The sequence below is a fragment of the Neofelis nebulosa genome, chromosome 8 (genome assembly GCF_028018385.1).
Source record: "Neofelis nebulosa isolate mNeoNeb1 chromosome 8, mNeoNeb1.pri, whole genome shotgun sequence".
In the NCBI taxonomy this organism is placed as follows: Eukaryota; Metazoa; Chordata; class Mammalia; order Carnivora; family Felidae; genus Neofelis; species Neofelis nebulosa.
The window spans coordinates 126,852,134-126,875,323 of NC_080789.1; the positions used below are offsets into that span (position 1 = coordinate 126,852,134).

The 23,190-nt window shown below is 43.1% G+C and overlaps 1 protein-coding gene across 1 annotated transcript in view; it reads left to right on the forward strand.

The window, feature by feature from the left end:
- ST8SIA6 (ST8 alpha-N-acetyl-neuraminide alpha-2,8-sialyltransferase 6) overlaps window positions 1–23,190 on the forward strand; it is a 151,544-nt gene that overhangs the window by 49,823 nt on the left and 78,531 nt on the right. The window contains exon 3 of the mRNA XM_058681794.1: window positions 13,477–13,566. Within this exon, the coding sequence (XP_058537777.1) occupies window positions 13,477–13,566 (90 nt within the window). The remainder of the gene's footprint in view (window positions 1–13,476; window positions 13,567–23,190) is intronic.

Here is a 23,190-nt window from a genome sequence, read left to right on the forward strand (position 1 = left end):
GGGGCCTCTGAGAGATGAGGAAGACACAGTCGTGTCAAAGGCCCATATAGAGATGTATTAACAGTGAATCGAGGGCAAATTCCGGAAGTTGCTTTTTGAACAAACTCTAGTTTATAGTTTTTCATCGTTGTCTCATAAAACATGAGTCACACAAAACATCTTGATCGATAGGGAGATTCTGTGTACTTCCTGTTGAACTGAATGAAGTAATTTCAGGATTTTGAAAATCATTTTTCTGTGACAGGGCCTTTTGCCTCATTTCACATTTATAAAATTGCCACAGTAAGATGAAATATTCTACTGGCTACTTTTATTTTATTATGACACATCCTTATTGCCATTTTATTTCATATCTAAGGTGCTCCCAAATGTTTGGACGTGATTTCTGAAAGACTTTTTTCCGCTGATTTTCATTATGGTGACACGGACCTTAATAAGCAGGCTCTATGCTACCAGTGCAGAGCCCGATGTGGGGCTTGAACCCAGGAAGCCGTGACATCATGACCTGAGCAAAACCGAGAGACGCTTAACCAACTGAGCCACCCAGGTGTCCCACCATATGCTATTTTTTTAATGTTAGACCAGTAAATTAGGATTTTGCTCACTTCTCAGATGTGTTCAGTGCCTAGCTTTGGGGATACTTATGTTTTCATAGCATAATAGTTCCCTGGAGCTTCAATATTGATTAGGCAGCTCCTCCATGTTGGTACCCGGTCTTTGCCGTAGTTTGTATTGAGTCAATTTCTCCTTGCTCCGATGATCAGAAACCGTTGCACCACCTTTGTTCATTTTGCTTTTTATTATTATTATTTTTTTAATGTTTATTTATTGTTGACATAGAGACAGAGCATGAGCAGGGGAGGGGCAGAGAGAGAGGGAGACACAGAATTTGAAGCAGGCTCCAGGCTCTGAGCTGTTAGCACAGAGCCCGACGCGGGACTCAAACCCACGAACCGTGAGATCATGACCTGAGCCGGAATCGGATGCTTAACTGAGTGAGCCACCCAGGCACCCCTGTTCATTTTGTTTTTTAAAGAAGAGTCTGTAAAAGCGTCTTCAGGAGGTTCCTAGTGTTTGACCCTAATGCTTTTCTGAAAATGAATATGAAGTATGATTTTATAAAAATGAGCTATGGACCTATGGGTTATAAGGCAGATTTTACTCTTTCATGACTAAGATTATTTTAAAACTGTAGTTGTGGTTCAAATATTTACGTATTTTTAAATTTTTTTTAATGTTTATTATTTATTTTTTGAGAGACAGAGAGCACGAGCAGGGGAGGGGCAGAAGGAGAGGGAGACACAGAATCCGAAGCAGGCTCCAGGGTCCGCACTGTCAGCACAGAGCCCCATGCGGGGCTCGAACTCACAGACCATAAGATCACGATCTGAGCCAAAGTCAGAGGCTTAACCGACTGAGCCACCCAGGCACCCCACATATTTTTAAATTCTTAAGTGTTATCCGGTGGCCATATGGCTACCTCAGACACCACTATAGGCTCAGCATGGAATATAGGTAAAAGTTATTTTCCCAGTTAAATCTTTATCTTACTATTTACTTTTCCAAGGTTTATTGATGAAATACTTAGTTGACAGAGAAATTTGTTTATTTTTTGGTTGGGATGAAGAGCTTTGATTGAGATTGCATAGCTCATATGGACACTTAAACATGGATTTTATTAAAAAAAATTTTTTTTTAATGTTTATTTATTTTTGAGACAGAGAGAGAGCATGAACGGGGGAGGGGCAGAGAGAGAGGGAGACACAGAATCCGAAGCAGGCTCCAGGCTCTGAGCCATCAGCCCAGAGCCCGACGCAGGGCTCAAACTCACGGACCGCGAGATCGTGACCTGAGTTGAAGTCGGACGCTTAACTGACTGAGCCACCCAGGCGCCCCTTAAACATGGATTTTAAATGCCATTTTAGATACATTTGCAACTCACGTCCATTGGCATTCTCTCAGAAAAGGTCATGTCCTTCACTTACCGTCCAGTTTTCTGGAACAGTCCCCATCAGAGGGTTGCATTTGATGGGGTGGTGGGGCCGAATGGAGGTATTAGTGACAATGGAGGCTGGTTGTGTGTTCTCTGTAGCAGAGCTCCCAGGAGGCTGAGCGCTGTGTCTTGACTCAGAAAAGCAATCATGTTAAATGTTCTCAGTACCATAAATCTCCTCTTAAATTATTTCCCTCCTTGAGCTTTTCATCTGAAAATTTAAAAACCGCAACAAACTCTTGTTAGTGACATGGTAACTTAGCTCACTTTACTCTTGCAATTTTTCAAATTATTTCATCGTTTTTCCCACTAACGCTACTGGCTGTGAGGCAGTCCTGCATTTCTTGAAAGTCTTATTCTAGGCTATTAGGAGAGAACAATCAGGGTAGAAGAACGTGATCATCGATCAAGCTTAAGACTTTGTTGGGGCACCTGGGTGGTTCAGTCGGTTAAACATCTGACTTCGGCTCAGGTCATGATCTCATGGTTCTTGGGTTCAGTCCCTGTGTGGGGCTCTCTGCTGATGGCTCAGAGCCTGGAGCCTGCTTCAGATTCTGTGTCCCCCTCTCTCTGCCCCTCCTCCGCTTGTGCTCTGTCTCTCTCAAAAATAAATAAACATTACAAAAATCATAAAAAAAGAGTCTTTTAAAAAAAGAGTAAGACTTTGTCACTCAAAGTGCAATGTTTAGTCAAGTAGGATTGGCATCACCTGGGAGCTTGGTAGAAATGCAGAATATTCGGGGGCATCTGGGTGTCTCAGCGTTAAGCATTCAGCTCATTTAAAAAAAATTTTTTTTAATGTTTATTTATTTTTGAGAGACAGAGACAGAGCATGAGTGGGGACGGAGCAGAGAGAGAGGGAGACACAGAATCCGAAGCAGGCTCCAGGCTCTGAGCTGTCAGCACAGAGCCAGATGCGGGGCTCGAAACCATGAACCATGAGATCATGACCTGAGCCGAAGTCGGTGCTTAACTGACTGAGCCACCCAAGCGCCCCGAGGATCCAGCTCTTGATTCTAGCTCAGGTCATCATGTCATGGATCATGGGATCAAGCCCCAAATCGGGCTCCTTGCTGACACCACAGAACCTGCTTGGGATTCTCTCTCTCTCTCTCTCTCTCTCTCTCTCTCTCTCTCTCTCTCTCTCTCCCTCCCTCCCTCTCCCTCCCTCTCCCTCCCTCTCCCTCCCTCTCCCTCCCTCTCTCTCTGCCCCTTCCACCCCATTCTCTCACTCAAAATAAATACATAAACTTAAAAAAAAAGAAACAAATGCAGAATATCAGGCCCAATCCCAGACCTCCCGACTGAGAATCTGGATTTTAGTAAAATTCCCAGGTGATTCAGAGGCGCATTGCAGCTTCAGGAGTGTTGCTTTAAGAGGCACCCTCAAAAATGACAGTCCCCTCGAGGGCTCCTGCTGAGTCCCGTTGAAGCGAGCTCTCTGTTCCATTTACTGTGCTGAGCGTGTTCACGCATTGTCTCTTACAAACTGCATCAGATCTGCAGACGGTATTATCCCCATTTTGCGCACGAAGCCGAAAGCACAGAGGAGTTAAAGAACTTTCTTGGAGCTAAGCGCGTAGCGTGCCACGGCTCTGAACTGTGGTCTGTTTGCCACCAGAGTGTATCTTCTTGATCAGGGTGATCTGTTTATTCAGTTCGGAAATGTCTTCAACACTCTCGTCCGGAGTGTTGGAACATAGTTTTGTTAAAAAGGTAAAATCATGCCTCTCATGTAGATAGGAAAATGAACACCTTTGAGAGATTGTGTTTAACTCATCCGTAAAGAAACTGGTAAGGTGTTACAACCAGTTCAAAGGAACAGACAGATTTATAGATCAGGAATATTGAGACGAATGACCAAATGGAGGCAAACCTAATTTTCCCTCTGTGGGGGAGCGTTGTCTCTCCACTGGACATAATTCATTTGTATGCCTGTTGACAAGAATTATTTTGCATTGCTGTCAGCTAGCTGCAATTTATAGAATTGCAAAATAGCTCTGTTAAAGAAAAAATTATTCATGACACTTGTTAAAGCGGTAAAGCAGACTATAGAGTTCTTTCGGGACAGGTATGGGGGCCACCGCAATGGGGTGTTTAGCGGAGACAGATTGGGCTCAACTCTGGGGACAACAAGGATATGGGGGACTTTATAGCTAAGGAGCACATGGGGGCAGGGGTTAGTGGATGAACACTTACTGAAAGGAGGCATCCAGGTAAGGGGGCATTCTGGCTGAACTGGCCTGGCAGGATTCTCCCTGAAGGCAGGCCAGGGTGGTCAGATATCACCTGGGGAACAGTGGGGGATCAGGAATTGGGTTAGATATTCAGCGTGATCACATGTGGAGGGTAAGGGATTCGGGCCAAACTGATTTAGCAGGATTTTTGCTAAAATTGGACTCTGAAGGACATGCCCCAGGACGGGGTCTAGTTGAAAAAGCTCAAGGAACCTGACGACAGTTTGATCAAGGAGAGGGTCTTTTCAGCTCCCATAGGTTCAGATTCGGGGGGGGGGGGCAAGTGGTGCTTGCTATAGACCGTGAATAGCCCTCCACTGAAGGTAGATTTCCCCCCTATTAGTGGAAGTGGCATCAGATGGTGGTTAAGAACACAGAGCGATAGCACGTGGCTTCAAAACTCCAGTTCTAACTAGCACAGTGATTGTAGATATATCCTTTAATCTTACCGTGCTGTTTTCCTCATCTGTAAAATGGACAGAGTGCCTACTTTGTATATTTATTTGAGGAATAAATGAGGTGACATATGTATGAAGTGTTTGAAACGACACCTGGTGCCTAATGTCCATGCAATAGATGTTGCCATTGTCTTTATGCTTCACGAGGAAGGCATAGTGGAATTTTTGCTTCAAGGAGTATAGATATTAGTATTGAAAATATACTCAGTTTGTCCAAGATTTTCAAATTCGAAGCATGTTAAGAAAAAGTCAAACCAGGGGTGCCTGGGTGACTCAGTTGGTTAAGTATCTGACTCTCGGTTTGGGCTCAGGTCATGATCTCACAGATTTCTGGGTTCGAGCCCCGCGTCAGACTCTGAGCTGACAGTGTGGAACCTGCTTGGGATTCTCTCTCTCCCTCTCTGTCTACCACCGCCCCGTCTGTCTCTTTCAAAATAAATAAATAGACTTTAAAAAAAGTCAGAATGATTTTGGCTGTATCGTGCAAGAAGATATTGTTGATGGTGGGTTAAAAAAATACTTAGAAATGCCACAGTGTGGACGAATCCCACCCGACTCCACACGTGTGAGCTTATCTCCAATCCCCAAGGATCTCACGCTTAAGGACAGTGCAGTGAGACACGAATGCTCCAATGCTTGTCACTTGTCTTCCTTTTGTTCCCAACGTGCTTCTATTTTATTTCATCTCTATTTTGACCCTACTGTTGCCCATCTGGATTTGAAATTTTAATTAATCTCCGGATCAGACTTGTCCTTTTGGTAACTCATCGTTAGTGCTTCCCGTCTGCCAGAAAGGACTCACACCTGCGCCTGGCCAGCCTGTTCCCATCAGGGCAAGCTGTGGGGCGGAAGGGCTGAAATTTACCATAAGTGGGAGTCTGTGAGGTTCATTACTATGGATCTTTCCTTCAACATCATAGCGATGGGCAGCAATATTGTAAATGGTCGAGGGAAAATTTTGTGCTTCATTGGTTAAGTTTGCATTGTTCAGACAACGCACCTCCGAGTTATCTGGTCCTGATCCTTTGGGAGCAGTTTCACAACTCTGTAAGTTATAGTTAACTCAGCAATATGCAAACGATGTCCTACCTGGTAGAGGTCCACTTGATTTCCCCACCCCCTCTCCACTGGTTTTGCCCCCCTTTGGACATTCATCTCGATATTCCTGGTCTATAAATGTGTCTGTGCTGTGGATTCTCCTTTGAACTGATTCTCTCCTTATGAATAGAACAAAATCTTTAACGCGTGTTCATTTCACATCTGTATGAGATGTATGACTTTGCATTTTTGAAAGCTATCTTTCAACAGTGGTAGGGGGCCAGAATACATTATGGCTACTGATTTAGTGGGAGAGAGCTACCCAATTAATCTCTGTCAAGGGTGACCAAAGACAGGCAAACATTAAGGTGAAACCAAGTTAGCAAGAGATTGTTTTGCTGAAACCTCCATTTTCAGTTGGCTGCAGTGTTCATGTGGAAAAGAATGAAGTTCTGCGTGGTCATTTTGAGAGCATTTACTGTTATTTTGAATTACGTGACATCCGCCAAAACACAGATTCACGGTTCCTTGAAATTAATATTACAGAAAACAGCCAGCACTCATTCTGCAAAGTCAGCCTGATAAGTGCATGTTTACCTGTCTGTCCTCCTCACCAGACTCGTTGCTTTAAGGCAGCAAGGACACTGTCTTGTCCACTGTCCTATCTCCGATAGCCACCACTGCCAGTGGCCCAGGCTATGGGCTCCATTGATACATGGCTAACGACTGAACAAAGAGGCAGCCCAGGGTCTGCCCCTCATCTCTGTAAGGCGCCAAGACTTGGTTTGGCCAGTTCCTGTGTGTAAAGGCAGACTTGTGTTAACCAGGCTGCTAGAATAATCAAGCTATGCAGTAGGCTGGGTACTTGGCCTTTGTCTCTCAGGGAAACTATAGGGTGGGGGGGCACATTAATAATTAGAACCTTTGCTTGATAACGTTGAAGTCAGAGCATAGGTGGTCACTGTCACCTCTTACACGTCTCTATAGGGGGTTTCCGCTGGTGGTCAGGAGACACTCCTGGCTTTATAGCTCCTCTTCCCGGGAGCGGGGAAGGAGCCTGAGAAGTAAATGGGAAAATTCCCATTCATTGGGCTCTTTCCAGTTTTAGGCTGCATTCTCCATCTGTTAAAACATTCTTTCTCCTGAGAGAGTAAAACTGATTAGGCTTTACGCTTTTCATCTAGATAACACCTTCCAGTTTTGCCCCCTTTATGGCCACCGGACAAAGGATTTGCATGGTCTTGAAAGTCCTTAGTCACCTATGGACATTATTCTTTGGGATATTTTACTTGTTCAGGGGACAATGGCATGATGGCATTCACTGCAAGTGATGCTCAGAAGGTGATGTAAACTCTGTTTTCGAGGTCCTAGTGGTTGCCCACTGAGTACTGGGCACATTATTTTGTAGGGGTTGAATCACTTGTTTTTTTTTAAAGAGGTATTTTTTTGCATCCTCAGAGGCTTAATTTTTATCCTCTTGCAGGAACTGTGTGGTCCTTAAGCTTCCTGCTATTTTGTGAAATTTTGCCAGGTGGTTTTGTAAAGTGATCGCTTTCGACTCAAGGCTGACTTAAAGAGACAGAATTTCTAAAAAACAGATCAGCCACACAGATAACGATGGCAGAAATGCTTGTTTCTGTGTGCGTTTTTTCCCCCCAGTTCTTATTAAAGAGTTTTTTTTCCCTCTGACATATACTGAAGTGATTGAAGATGTGCCTGAAGTCTTGGTTGCCAGAACCAAATAAACAAATTCTATAATTAAATAATACAAGCCATCAGAATCCATAATGTAAGACTTGCAAGGAATGGAGAATTTGTACCGTTTAGCAGTTAGCAAACTGTCGGTGAAAGAGGAGCCCAGAGTCTTTGGGGCTGCGTCCTGGATGGATGGCTCTGTAGGTCCAGTCAAGAAGTGTGGAGCCTGTCCTGAGGTGGCTGGAGGCGGGGGGGGGGGGGGGGGGGGGGCGGTCCCAGATGGACTTAGCCCAGGGAAATGACAGGATCCAATGTGCATGCGTAACACCACCCCCAGGGGGCAGTTAGGATGGAGCAAAGGGGGAGAGAGGTTGGTTGTGTTTGGAGAAAGCAGGCTGGCTGAGGAGAAAAGGCGATTGGAGGGAGTCCTGGGGAATGCTGTCACTGAAGACCAGCCAGTTATGTAAAAGTAACAGGCAGAACAGGAAGAAGAACCCTGAAGAACAGGGAGAGAGGACTGTGATGGGAACCAGGTGCAGCGTGGGGGGTCTGCAGCTGAGATGGCGGGACGTAAAGGAGGACTGAAATAACCCCTGGCTTTGGTGATGCCTCCCCAGAACAGTTTGGCAGATTTGTGGGGAAAGAAGAGTGAATGCAGCGGGGTACAGTTGGAAGGCGAGGCAAGGCATTAGGCAAAGGAGAAGAGCAGAATGAGTTTTGTTTGGTTTTGACCTTGAGATGGCAGAGAATTGAGCCTGGGGAGGAGGAGGGGGCAGTGGGAGGGAAAGGGTGAAGGTTCAATGGAGAGCAAAATGAAGGGGGCGGGTCCAGATCTCAGGGGAGACGGGGAGGGAGGGGATGGCAGGTGGATTATCCTTTTGTGGAGCAGAGAGACTTTTTCCTCTAAGAAGGAAAGTAAGGATGTCTGATCCCTAAAGATCAGTTCACACGTGGCAGTGACATTTTTGTCTGAGATGGGACGCATGATTGAGAAGTTCAGAGGGCAGAGAACGGTAAATGGGTAGGTAGCCATTGAGGGAAATGGGAAGAAAAGGTAGCTGGCGACATGTAACATTATCATCAAGGTGGAAAACAGGCTGAACGGATCGGACACCATGCCTCTATCAAGGCACCAACCACCTACCTGTATGATTTTTTTCCCCAGCAGTCCTGAGGGGTCAGGTGCAGCCAGGTAGTATGCCAGGGGCTGTCGTGCTCCATTACTGCAGCTTTGCAAGGTGAAGTGACAGAATGCTAAGGGAGCAGACGACTGAGAGCACTGAAAGGATGCCACGAATGTCACAAATGAGTAGGTAGGCAGTCTCACACAGTGACTCATGAGGAGAGACTGTGATCTCATAATGGAGTGATTAAAGAGGCACTGGCCGGGTAGTTAGAGCCACCTCTGCTCTCTGATCTGGGAGGCTGCAAGCGCTGACTTGGTCCAAGGTCTAGTGCCTCTCTAGGAGGATGGCCAGTGTCTCCTCCTCCTCCTCCTCCTCCTCCTCCTCCTCCTCCTCTTCTTCTTCTTCTTCTTCTTCTTTTTTAATTTTTGTTTTAATGTTTATTTTTGACAGAGAGAGAGAGAGAGAGTGCAAGCGAGCACGAGTGTCTGAGCGGGGGATGGTCAGAGAGAGAGGGAGACACAGAATCCGAAGCAGGCTCCAGGCTCTGAGCTGTCGGCACAGAGCCCAACACGGGGCTCAAACTCATGAACCCAAGATCGTGACCTGAGCCGAAGTGGGACACTTAACTGACTGAGCCACCCAGGCTCCCCATGCCAGTGTCTCTTCTGTGACTTGTCTTGGGAGCAAGCTGTGTAGCTCAGTAGGTCATAGGTCGCCCGATCCTCTCTTTACCTAATTCTGGTAAGAAGTATGTTAGAAGAGCCTTCACCAAAAAATTGAAATAAAATTGAAATTAAAAAAAAAAAGTCTGAGTCAACAGAAATAGAATTCTTATTTTGAGCCCGAAAAAGTCTGGCCCCATGGGTTTTGGTTATTAGAGCTCATCTGGCAGGCCTCCTCATTCCTGTGCTTTTTCTCCCTAGACTCAACTGCTCAGACTATGAACTTGAGTTAGTTTGTGGGAAGGGGGCCCTCCATTGATGTCCTGACTTCTGCCTGCGTAGGAACTTCCGCACAGCAGGCTGTGATATGCTTCACCTCCGTAGCTTCCCTTTTCAAGTTCTCCCTGACACCTGCTGCTTTCAGCTGGGCCGTTCCAACCCGATTGCCGAGAATCCCTTCTGGGTTACATATCAGCCCACACTTGTCTCGTGGCAATCTCTTGCTCCTCCAGGTTGGCTCTGACTCCAGGTCTTTAGAATCCCTACTTGTACCTTGATCATTTTTTTCTCTTTTGACTTGTCTGAGAGATATCCCCAAATCCAGAAGTTAGAGAGGACTCAGACGTCTATCTTCATTGGCGGTGGGGGCCAGCTTCTCAAATAGGGTCTGTCTCCGGGTCGTGTCTGCTCTCAAATCAGAACGGCGAAAGTTTCTTCTTTTACTCTCCGAAGAGCAAGGGACTCTTTTGTGGTTTTCCTAAAGCTCTCAGATCCAAGCCACATCTAACTCTTACTTATTCTCACAGCAGAGAGGTCTGACGGGCTAGCCCAACCAGATGATCTCACCTTCTCCCTGGAATGCCTAATGCTCTCCACATCTCCCAGGATTCCTGGTGTCTCTTAGGGTCTCAGGTATTCAAGCATTTCAAAACATGGCAGTTCTATTGTTAATTTGTTTTTCTGTCTTGAATAACAAACATAGTTGAAAACACCACGTGCGAGGAGGAGACTTCTCTAGAGGGCAGCAAAAGGGGCTATATCGATCAGATGCCTCAGGGAGACAAATGTCTGAAGTTCACAGGTTCTGCCTATGAGTATCTTAATGCCTTCCTAGGCAGGTTTTAAGGACATTAGATGAAAAGGAAGAAAACTTATGAAGTCTCTGAATGAGAAGAGGACAGGAAAAAAACAGAAAGCAAAGAGAACTAACTCCGGGCACTTCCCTTTCTGTTCCTCTCATGGTGAAGCAGCTTCTAGAGGTGGGAGAAGTTTCTGACCCCTGTGTTCATAACCATGACTGGTTTGGGGAAGGAATACAATGATGCCTTTAGGAGAATACAAAAGGACCATGTATTTAGTGACTTCTGGGTGGGTTTTGAAAAATTTTTCTTTAATGTTTATTTATTTTTGAGAGAGAGCAACAGAGGGCCAACAGGAGAGGGGCAGAGAGAGAGGGAGACACAGAATCGGAAGCAGGCTCCAGGCTCCGAGTTGTCAGCACAGAGCCCGACGTGGGGCTCGAACTTACGAACTGTGAGATCATGACCTGAGCCGAAGTTGGACGCCTAACCGACTGAGCCGCCCAGGCGCCCCAACTGCTGTGTATTTTTATACACACCCGTGTAAGCCCTTGTCTTAGTCTGTTGAGGCTGCTGTAATGAAATACTATAGATTGAGTGGCTTATAAGCAACCCAAATGCATGTCTCTGTTCTGGAGACTGGAAGTCCACGATGGTGGCACCTTCAGATTTGGGGAGGGCTCATTTCCTCAGAGACGGTCTTCCTGTCACTGTAACCTCACATGGCAGAAGGGGACCGGACTGGGCATGTCAGGCTGATTTTATAAGGGCACTGATTGCATTCATGAGGCTCCCTCCCCCCTCCGTGACCTTCATCACCTGCCAAGGGGTCAGAATTTCTATATGCGAATTCTGGGGGGACACAGACATTCCCTCTGTAGCATCCCTATAACTACTCTATTGAGCAAAGATTTTTAAAAAGGAAATGGTCAAGCCTGGCCCTACCTATACTACAGACTCTGTTTTTTTGCTATGACTTCCTACTCTGTCTTCACTTTATACCAGATCCTCTCATTTGCTTTCCATCGGTCTGTCTGTGATTTCAGTTGGGCAAAACTGTTCTGACTTTTTATTAACAAAGATCCTCTCCAATTTAAGGCAAGTTGGAGGATGCTCAACCCTTATTGGTGCCTCCTGGTCACAGTTCCACAATTGAATATTGCAAAGCCATCATAATTCAAAGCACTGTTGGCTGGGTAATTCGCTTCATTAGCGGTGCTGCCTGAATAAAATACACAGCAAATTCGAAATAAACAAATCCTTGGAAGGTACGATGATACAATTGGAAAGCACAGAAGGTCAGGCATGGAGGCAGAGGAGGGAGAAGGAGGAAGGCAGCGGGGGAGGGGGAGAAAAATCGGATCAGGATGAAGAGGGATTCTGTGAGCCTCTAAGTGCTCTGTGTTTTTAGAAAGCATTCTGCACCATACCAGCGAATTGATTATGAGGCTGTCTTGTGTCTATCTTTACCTCCACACCTCCTGCTCCTGCTCCCCTCACTTCCCATATCCAATTTATTCCGAAGTCCTGTCCATCTCACCTCCAGAATAGATCTCAAGTCTGTCAGCTCATGACTCCCGCTTTGCGATCAGGTTGGGCCCGCGGCTGGCGCTGGCTGGGCTAATGCATTCAGGTGCTGGGTGGGACTTTCCAGCGCTTTCTTCTCCTGCCACTGCAGGTACTGAAGCGGGTTGTGGAAATGAAGGTGCCACAGGACCGGAGCTGTCTGGGTCCGTGCATCACAAGGAGCACAGCTGCCCAGGGTAGCTCGGTGGGCATGCGAGCGATCGAGGGGCAGACCTTGCCGTGTAAAGCTGGGTGTGTTGTGATCACATCACAGTCCACCGTATCCTGACTAGTGACACAAACCGCCCTCCTCTCTCTCCTAACCTGCCCCCTTTTTCGGCAGCCCTATCACCTCTCGTTCCGTTTCTCAGCGAGGCAAACCTCTTAAAACATACATCAGTGTCACATTAGTCTCCTGCTTCCCCTTGTTATTAGGATAGATCTATAACACTCTGGGCTGGCCCCCATTCTGGGGCCTTTGTACCTGCTTTTTCCTCTACCTGGAACCTTCCCCCCACTTCCCAAGGTTCACCCAGCTCACAGAGATTATCCTTTCCATCTCTGTCCTAAGCACCACTGTCTCAGAGGCCCCCTCAGGATGGGGGGGGGGTCTCCTTGTTACACTCCACCGTCGCATCCACTGCTGTTTTAATGATCCCAGTGACAGTTCCTAATTCTGTATTCATTTGTGTGGCTCTTTGTTTGTTCAGTATCTTTCTCCCTGACCCGAAGGCCTGCTGTGTCAGGGAAAGGACCCTTGTCTGTTACAGCTGCCTAAGCATCCTGTGCCTGCCCCTAGCCCATACCAGGTTCTCAGCAAAAATGTTCAGGATGAATAAATAAATGCATTTAATGCTAAGTCAGAACTGTACATGTATTTTGGAAGTCTCAGGAAAGTGATACTGGATATTTTTTTGAGGATTTACTGTTTCAGTCATGGTACCAAGGGCTTTACATTATTTTCTATATCATGTATATATCACGATGATAACAGAATTGGGGGGGGGTCAGACTAGAGACGTGGAAGCTGAGGTCTGGTGTGATTAAATATACAGGTGTGTTTTCAAGGCTCATGAGGCCGCCCAACTCCATAATCCATTTCCTTCCCTTGATTTTTAATTTGGTTTCTGTCCAACTCCAATTTTCCAAGTTCGTGAAACAATAGCAACAGACCTTTATATCACGGCATTATAAAAATCAAGCGCCAGATTTCCCTTGCTTTCTTTTTGGAGAGACCTACTGATCTCCAGTGTCTGTGTGCTTCCTGCCAGAGACAATGTCTTTGAAAAATGTTTATGTCCTATGCAGTCTTAAAACTAGTCAATAATGTGTTCGTTGTAAATATGAACCACAAAATATGAAAACCTGAAAATATGAAGTCTTCCACAGAGAGTTCATTTCCGTTTGACTTTATAGTGCGAGATTTTTTTTTTTTTTTTTTTTTTAATTGAGACCCGTCAGAGGTGAAAATACCCATTTCTTTTTCCATGGGGAAATCCATTATGGAATGAAATTCAGACTTCATTTGGGCGTGCTTTATCAATTAAATCTGCATTTCGTTAACAACATCCTATACCTCTCATTTTAAATCAATCTTTTTAAAATCTCTTTCATGAAACAGCACATATCTGAATGAGAAGTCGCTCCGGCTGACGGAAACATGCAAAAGTCTGCAACACGGCTTTGCGACTTTATCTAGCAAAGTAAAAAGGTAAGTTCTACTTTTCACAATTTAATTGTAAAATCGGTGTTTTGCATTCAACATATTTTACAGCACCTTTGAAACCATTTGGAAAATAAGACTGTGTTCATGCTGTGGCTTGACCTTGGGCTCTGAGAAGCTCTCTCTGGCGAGGAGAGTGGACAGTGCAGACCAGGGTAGCGGGGATTCAATGTATCTGTCCCTGGATCCACGTTCACTAAAACACCATGTAGTTTTACTGGCTAGACTTTTCTAGGCCATCATTGGACCCTATCCTAGCAAAAGGCACATGTATTTGTACTGAATTGCTTATATCCAGAAGGGTAACAGATTTACCCCTCGTCCTAACTGTGGGTCACCTTAAACTTCCCCCCTGCTTCTAATTCTGTATTTTAGACCATCTTCTTCATACTGGGAAGGTGGATCTAAAAGCTCCAAGCTTCGCATATGGAAGGGCACTTGGTGGCCTGAGACTGATGGGGGTGGTATTGCCTTGATTATACCTGGAAGGAGCAGAATCTGACAGTGCTGGGTGAAGGCTGGGCATGTGGGGTAGGGGGGCCTGTGGTTACACCTGTAATCTTCCTCAGAGGAGCAAAGCTGAGTTGGATATAGTATTAATGATACTAAAGGGAACCCAGGATCTGTGAGGTAGGTCTCCCTGGAGAGTGGCACATAGACTGTCCCAACTCTTTGGGCAGAAAAGGGAAATGTTTCGCAGTGTAAGTGTTCCTGCTGTGTAAGGAACCCCACACATTTTACTTGGAGACCTCAGCTACTATTCTGGGCCAGAGGAACACATCCAGTGCAGGAAGACGGTACCAGGGTGATCACCCTTGACGTCCCGAGCGTCTCTCTTTGTCTGAGCCTCGTGACTGCCTGGATCCTTGAAATTGTTATCGAGGCCTGATCCTGGGTAAGATCTCTGATTTGAGTTAATCGGGTGTGACCATCCAATCCTGTATGTTAGCTCAGTTAATTACAAAAGGATAGCCCTAATAAAATTTTGGTTTTCTTTTCCTTAAATTCCAACGGATGGGCCTTAAGCTTCCTGGAAAAATCCACTGTGCCTTGTACCTTACATCTGCCACACCTGATCTACTCCTCTCCCTAAGTTTAGTCTGTGCCTTTCTTTGCCCTGGAATGTTGACCAATGAGAACTTCATCAATATATTCCTTGCTCCTTTTGTCATCTAGTTTTCTTTGGATTTGACCCAGAGGGGAGCACTAGAAGGAGAACGGAAAGAGGGAGGAAGGAAAAAGATCTTGCTTGGTGGTGTTGCTTTAGGTTAACTACCTCCTTGACCAAAGGAAAGTGCTGTATCTTGAATGAAGGTCGTGACTTCTGTTAGGTGCCTCTTTGTCCCATTCCCTTTGCCTTCATTCTCTTCATTGGACTCTTCAGGAAGAAGCTGTTAACAGTCCCCTGGCATCATACTTGTGTTTCCCTGCATCCAGTCCAAGCCTTTTGAAAAAGTCCCTCTTTAAGCTCTTCTTAAATGACACAATTGAGTGGGCCATCATTTCTGCCAGGACTCTTGCTCACCGAAGATGGGCCAGAAGAAACTCTTAGAAACACTTCCCTCCTCACATGATCGATTTATTGAATTTGGGGATGGACTTAAAGTAGCACATGCATCACCGATGGTGCAGCGCGTCTCTTTTGGGCGTGTTGTAACTGTTGTTTTGTTCGTTGGGTGTGGGGGTTTACAGGCCTTTTTCTGAAACTTGTCCCACGGATCTCGAATCCCAAACCTGCCGCATGCTCCATGCGTCGGACTTGCGGCACATGTTGAAAAGCTGGTCCATGCTCTACCCTGTCACAAGCCAGTTGGACTCCTTGTCTGACTCAGCAAGTGAAAGTTGCCATTGACTTTCTTCAGCGTTCTGTCTGACATGAACTGTTCTTGCTCCCCAAAGTGACAAGAGTCCTCAACATAAGGACCATCCATAGTTGTGCATTGGAGCAAAGCACTTGAGTCAGCATGGGAGAAAATTCTTTAATCGTGGAAGGTGTGTTTTTTTTTTTTTTTTTTTTTAAGGCCAGAATTGAACAACTTTATTACGTGTGTCAACAAGGACGGTTAGCTGCAGTGTGCTAATGAGAATGTCTGTGTGCATGCCCTTATGTTTGCTCTCTCACTTTTCTATTGTTTTGGATTTGGTGCTAAGACCTCTTCTCTGCCATTCTTTAGGGGGATGCATTTCCATTATGCACACAATTTTCGACTAGCTCACATAATTAGCCTGCGCTGGTGTTCTGTTTGGCAAAGGTCTAGAGAGAGCAAGCATGAATTGCCCATTGTTATGAAAGTGTTATTTTGCACACAGGAGACTAATTTTTTTTCAGCTGTATCGTCTATTGTCAGGAATTGTGTGTTCTGCGACTCGGTGTTATTACGGATTTACAGGGGACAATCGGGAAGGCCATTCAATATATAGTGATAAAAAGTAATTTCATTTTCTTAGAAATAATTATTTAGCTCTGTCTTTTGTCATGGTCCGTTAAAGACTTAGAATCTTCTCATTCTTCAGCCAGTTTGTCTCTTTCAGTTTGCTAAAATAGAATCTAGGAAGACAGAGTCATAGTGGGAGGGAAATTGCTCTTTTTCTCCTTTGGTCTTTAGTCCAGTTTTAAATAAAAGAAAATTAAACAGTTGCCACTTGGAGGACAGCAGGATGAGAACTGTGTATCCCAATTCTTTATTGTCTAAGACTATGAGCTCTGGGGATGTGGTACCATCCCGTTGCCTTGCTGAAGCCAAAGAGTGTGGGTGGTTGTAGCACTCACCTGCTCCCTGGCTAGGGCAGGTGAGTGGGAGTGGTCATGGTATTCTCCTGCACCCAGCCAAGAGCTGGCATGCACTCACAGACAAGGCGCATCCCACTATTCCCGAAACTCACTGGTGGGCGCACATTGTCAAAACATTTTCCTGCTGCCTTTTTGAAGTCAGCAAGCATGTCCCAACCCCAACACTGGCTGCCCAGTTAAAGCCAGTGGGCATATGCAGTCCACACAGGGAACACCCTTTGATTGCCTGGCCACGGTGGCCGAGGGGGCTGGAGTCCTTAAGCTTCCCAGAAAGGTAACAATTCAGAGGGTACTTACTGGCAGGCCACCACGCCTGGGGCACCACACGGACAGCAGACTGAAAAACAACCGTCATCCTCTGAAAAAGGCCTCCTTCCTCGGCCTGGAGCTTCAGCCTGAGGGACAGGCTTTAGATTCCCCACATATCTGGAGGCTGAGGAAGTGCTTCCAGGGAGGCACTATCTTTGAGTAGCACCCTGGCCTCCCTGCAGCTTGATGAGACCCCCCAGTGAGAAGGTTATATACTCATCCTGAGCCCTGATTTTTGCACTCTTGACCAGAGGACACCTCTGGATCTCCTGCATGATTGTGACCCCACAGGAGTGTATATATTCACATACTTTAGAAGCTGTTGCCTGAGGGTCTGGCTTCCAGTCAGCCTGAAACTTGGTGCTAAATGGGGTTCCTGCCCTTGGAACGCTCACAGTTCTTGGCACACTCTTAAAAACAGAGACAAATCAAGAATAAATTGTGTGGTTTAGACAGTCACAAAGGTGCAAGAGCTAGGGCAAGGTTGAACAAGAAGGTTCATCACCTACCCAAGGCCACTTCTTCAAGACTGTGAGGGGTAACTGCTTCACCTATTACACAGAATCAAACACAGAGTCAAACAACTTGAGGAAACAGAGAAATATGTTCCTACTGAATGAAGAAGGCAGAACCTCAGAAAAAGACCTTCATGATATGCAGATAAATAATCTACCTGATGAAGAATTCAAAGCAATGGCCATCAAGTTGCTCACTGAACTTGGGATAAACACCATGAGAGCGTCAACAAAGAGAATGAAAATGTAAGAAAGTACCAGACAGAAGTCACAGAGCTGAAGAATACGATAACTGAACTGAAAAATACACAAGAGCAGTTCAGCAACAGACCGGATAAAATGGAAGAACAGATCGGCAAGCTGGAAGACAAAGCAGTGGAATTCACTTAGAGCAGCAAACAGAAAGACTTAAAAAATGAAGATAACTTAAGAGACCTAAGGGACAGCATCCAGTGGAACAGCATTTACATCATGGGGGTCCCAGAAAGAGAAGAGGGAGAGAAAGGAGCAAAATACTTATTTGGAGAAATAATGGCTGAAAAATTTCCTGACCAACCTGGTAAAGGAAAAAGACATCCAGGTCTAAGAATCCAGAAAATCCAAAATAAGATGTGTCCAAAGAGATCCATACCAAGACACATTATAATTAAAATGTCAGAAAGAGAATATATTAAAAGAAGCAAGAGAAAAGCAAATTGTTATTGACAAGGGAAAACCTGTAACTCCATCAACAGATTTATCAACAGAAAATTTGCCAGGTCAGAAGGGAGTGGCAGGATATATTCAAAGTGCTAAAAGGAAAGAAAAAAACAACAACCAAGAATACTCTACCCAACAATGTTATCATTCAGAATTGAAAGAGACGTAGAGTTTTCCAGAACCCAGAAGCTAAAGGCCTACTGCTACTAAGGTGGCCTTGCAAGAAATGTTAAAAGGGACTTTTTAAGCTGAAAAGAAATGGCACTAATTAATAACAAGAAAATCTGAAAGTAAAAATCTCACTGGGAGAAGCAAATATATAGTAAAGATAGTGTATTAATCACTTAAAAAACTATTATAAAAGTTAAAACACATAGTTAAAATCAACTAAAACTCCAATAATTAAAGTCTACATAAAATAAAAAGAAGTAAAATGTGATCTCAAAAATATAAAATGTGGCAGTGTTGGAAAAAAATGTAGATTTTTAGATTGTGTTTAAATTTAAATTGCTATCAACTTAAAATCTATACATAAGATGTTATATACCTAAGGTGATATACATGAATCTAATGGTAAATTACAAGGCAAAAATTGTAGTAAATACACAAAAGAAAATGAGAAAGGAATTTAAATCTAACACTAAAGAAAGTCATCAAACCATAGGGGAAGAGAGAGGAGAAGAAAGGAACTGAGAGGAACCACAAAAACCGCCAGAAGACAATGAACAAGATGACACCTTACCAATAATTACTTTAAATGTAAATGGATTAAACTCAGCAGTCAAGAGACATAGGGTGGATGAAGGGATTAAAATAAAAAAAGAGCGCCTGGGTAGCTTAGTCAGGTAAGCATTCAACTTCAACTCAGGTTACGATCCCACAGTTCATGAGTTTGAGCCCCGCATTCGGCTCTGCACTGACAGCTCAGAGCCTGGAGCCTGCTTTGGATTCTGTGTCTCCCTCTCTCTACCCCTCCCCCACTTGTGTGCATTCTCTCTCTCTCTCTCTCTCTCTCTCTCTCTCTCTCTTTCTCAAAAATAAATAAACATTAAAAAAAAAAAGACACTTGTATATAGTGCCTACAAGAGACTCATTTCAGAAGGAAGGACACACACAAACTTAAAGTGAAGGGATGGAAAAAGATATTTCATGCAAATGGAAATTGGAAAGAAATTTGGTATAGCTGTATTCATATCAGACAAAATAGACTTTACAACAAAGACTGTAATAAAAGACAAAAAAGGGCACTATGTAATAACAAAGGGGTCAATCCAACAAGAAGACATAATATTTATAAATATATTTGCACCCAATGTAGAACACCAAAATATATAAAACAAATATTAACAGATCTAAGGGGAGAAATTGACAATAGTACAATAATAATATGGGACTTTAGTACCCCATTTATATCAATGGGTAGATCATCCAGACAAAATTGATAAGGAAACAGTGGCCTTAAGTGACATGTTAGACCAGATGAATTAAATACATATATACAGGACATTCATCCCAAAACAGCAAAAGATACATTCTTGTCAGGTGCACATGGAACATACTCCAGGATAGATTCCATGTTAGGACACAAAACAATAAAGAAGATTGAAATACTATCAAGCATCTTTTCTGACCACAATGGTATGAAGCTAGAGATCAGTAACAAGAAGAAAACTGCAAAAACTACAAATATGTGGAGATAAACATGTTACTAAACAACTACTGGGTCATAGAAGAAATCAAAGGAGAAATTTTAAAAATAATTAGAATAAAATAAAATCTGAAATATGACATACCAAAATCTATGGGATGTAGCAAAAGTGGTTCTAACAGGGAAGTTCATAGCAATATAGGTCTACCTCAAGAAGCAAGAGAAATCTCAAATAAACAATTTAACTTTACATGTAAAGGAACTAGAAAAAGAAGAACAAATGAAGCTCAGAGTTAATAGAAGGAAGGAAATCATTAAAGCTCAAACTGGAAATAAATAGAGACTAAAAAGACAAGAGAAAAGATCAACAAAAACAGGAGCTGGCTCTCTGAAAAGATGGGGAAAAAAACCTTTTAGGTAGCCTCACCAAGAACAAAGAGAGAAGGTTCTAATAAAACCATAAATGAAAGACAAGTTACAAAAGGTACCACAGAAACACACAGGATTTTAAGAGACTACTGTGAACAATTATATGCCAACAAACAGGACAATCTAGAAGAAATGGATAAATTCCTAGAAGCTTACAATCTTTCAAGATGGCATTGTGAAAAAATAGAAAATCTTAATATACTGGTTAAGAGTAAAGGGATTGAACCACTAATCAAAAACCTTGCAGCAAAAGTCCAGGACCATACAGCTTCACTGGTGAATTCTACCAAACATTTAAAGAAGATTTAATACCTGTCCTTCTCAGGCTCTTCCAAAAAATTGAGGAGAAGGGAACACTTCCCAACTCATTTTATGAGACCTTAATACCAGACCAGGCAAGGTTAACCACAAAACAAAAAAAGTGAAGAAAATTACAGGTAATATCCCCGATGAACATAGATGCAGAAACCCTCAACAAAATATTAGCAAACCAAATTCAGAAATACATTAAAAGGGTATACACCATGATCAAGTGGGATTTATTCCAGGGATGCAAGAATGGTTCGACATCTGCAAATCAGTCAATGTGATATGCTACATTAACAAAAAGAACAAAAAAATCATCATATGGTATCTCGATGTGAGAAAAGTTTTGACAACATTCAGTATCTGTTTATATTAAAAACTCTTAGCAAAGAAGGTATAGAGAGAATTACGTCAACGTAACAAAGGCCATATATGACAAACTCATAGTTGTTATACTCAAGGGTGAAAACCTAGAAGCCTTTCCTCTAAGATCAGTAACAAGACAAGGATGCCCATTCTCCCCACTTTTATTCAGCATAGTATTGGGAGTTCTAATCACAGCAATTAGGCAGGAAAAGAAAGGGCATCTAAATTGGAAAGGAAGAGGTAATTAAAACTGTCACTATTTGCAGATGACATGATACTACTATACCTAAAAAACCCCAAGAACTTCACCAAAAAACTATTAGAACTAAAAAATAAATCCAGCAAAGTTGGCAGGATGCAAAATTAATATACAAAAATATGTTGTATTTCTATACACTAATGATGAACTATCAGAAAGAGATAACCAGGAAAACAATCCTATTTGTAATTGCATCAAAAAGAGTGAAATACATAGGAATAAATTTAACAAAGGAGGTGAAAGACCTATAGTCTGAAAACTGTAAGACATTGATGAAAGAAACCGAAGAAGATACAAATAAATGGGAAGAAATTTTGTGCCCATGGATTGGAAAAGTTAATATTGTTAAAATGTCCATACTACCCAAAGCCATGCACAGATTCATTGCAATCTTTTTCAAGGTTCCAGTGCCATTTTTCACAGACCTAGAACAAATAATTCTAAAATGTATTTGGAAACACAAAAGATCACTAATAACCACCACAATCTAGAGAAAGAATAACAATGTCAGAGGTATCATGCTCCCTGAATTCAATCTATATACTACAGAGATTAGTAATTAAAACATTATGGTTTTGGCACAAAAACAGACATATACATCAATGGAATAGAATAGAGTGCACAGAAATAAATCTACGTATATATAGTCCATCAATTTCCACGAAGAAAGCAAGAATATACAATGAGGCAACGACCGTCTCTTCAATAAATGGTGTCAAGAAAACTGGGTACCTTACATGCAAGAATGAGGGTTGACACTATCATATACCATATACAAAAATTTTAACTCAAGTGGATTGAAGTTTTTAATATAAGACCTGAAACCACAAAACTCCTACAGGAAAACAGGTGGTAAGCTCCTTGAAACTAGTCTTCACAATGTGTGTGTGTGTGTGTGTGTGTGTGTGTGTGTGTGTGTGTGTGTATGTTTTGGATCTGACTCCAAAAGCCAGGAAAACAAAAGCAAAAATAAACAAATGGGACTACACTATGCATCTTTACAACAAAGGAGACCCTCATCAAAATAAAAAGGCACCCTACTAAATGGGAGAAGATATTTGCAAATCGTATTTCCAAAAGGGTTAATATCCAAAGTAGATGAAGGACTCACACAGCTCAGTGACAAAAAAAGAAAAAAAGAAAAAAAAAAGACAAGAAAGGAGTACTGGCCAGGATGTGGGAAACGGGAACCCTCGTGCACTATTGGTGGGAATGTATACTGGTCCAGCATCTATTGAGAACAGCATGGAGACTGCTCAAGAAAAAGAAAAATAGAACTACCGTATGGTCCAGGAATTACATTATTGGGTATGTATGTATCTGAAGAAAATGAAAACACTAATTGTAAAAGATACATCATCCCTATGTTCATTACAGCATTATTTCTAGTAGGCAAGATGTGGAAACAACCTAAGTGTACATCGGCGGATGGATGGATAAAGATGTGTTACAAACTCTCTCACTGTCTCTGTCTCTGTCTCTGTCTCTCTCTCTCACTGAATACTACACAGCCATAAAAAAAGAATGGAATGCTGCCATTTGCAGCAACATGGATGGACCTTGAAGTATTAGGTTGTAAAATAAGTCAAAGATAAATATCACACGATTTCACTTCTGTGTGAAAAACAAAACAGAAGAAAACCCAGACTTAAAAGATACAGAGAACAGATGGGAGGTTGCTACAGAGGAGGGGGGTGAGCAGGGTGGTTGAAATGGGTGAAGGGGTCAGGGAGTACAAACTTACAGTTATAAAATAAATAAGACACGGGGTACAGGGTACGGTATATGGAATAGAGTCAATAATGTTAATTTTGGTGAGAGATGGTATCTGGACTTACTGTAGTCATTTCTCAGTGTATGCAAGTGTTGAATCACTATGTTGTACACCTGAAACTGACATAATATTGTATGTCAACTATACCTCAAAACAAAACAGAGCAACAACAATAACAAAAAAACACACTGGTTCCAAAGAGCTTGTTCACATTTTTGTCCCGGGTGCCTATCACTGGCCTCAGCACGTAGTAGTTGTTTGGTAAATATTTGATGAATAATTAGATGAGTGAATGAATATATTTCTTAGGTCTCCAAAGCATTTTGTATCCTACCTTTAATTTCTAGCTCTTAAAAAAATTAGCCATAAATCCATAAACTTGAACTCCTTTTGAAACCAATAGTTATTTTTCTCTTTTCCTTAATTTGAATCTCTAGTTTTGTCCATTTTTTCCTAGGCCATCCTTTCCCCTTGAATATTTCTCTGAGTTTCTCCAGCCCAATCCTTCTCATCAAG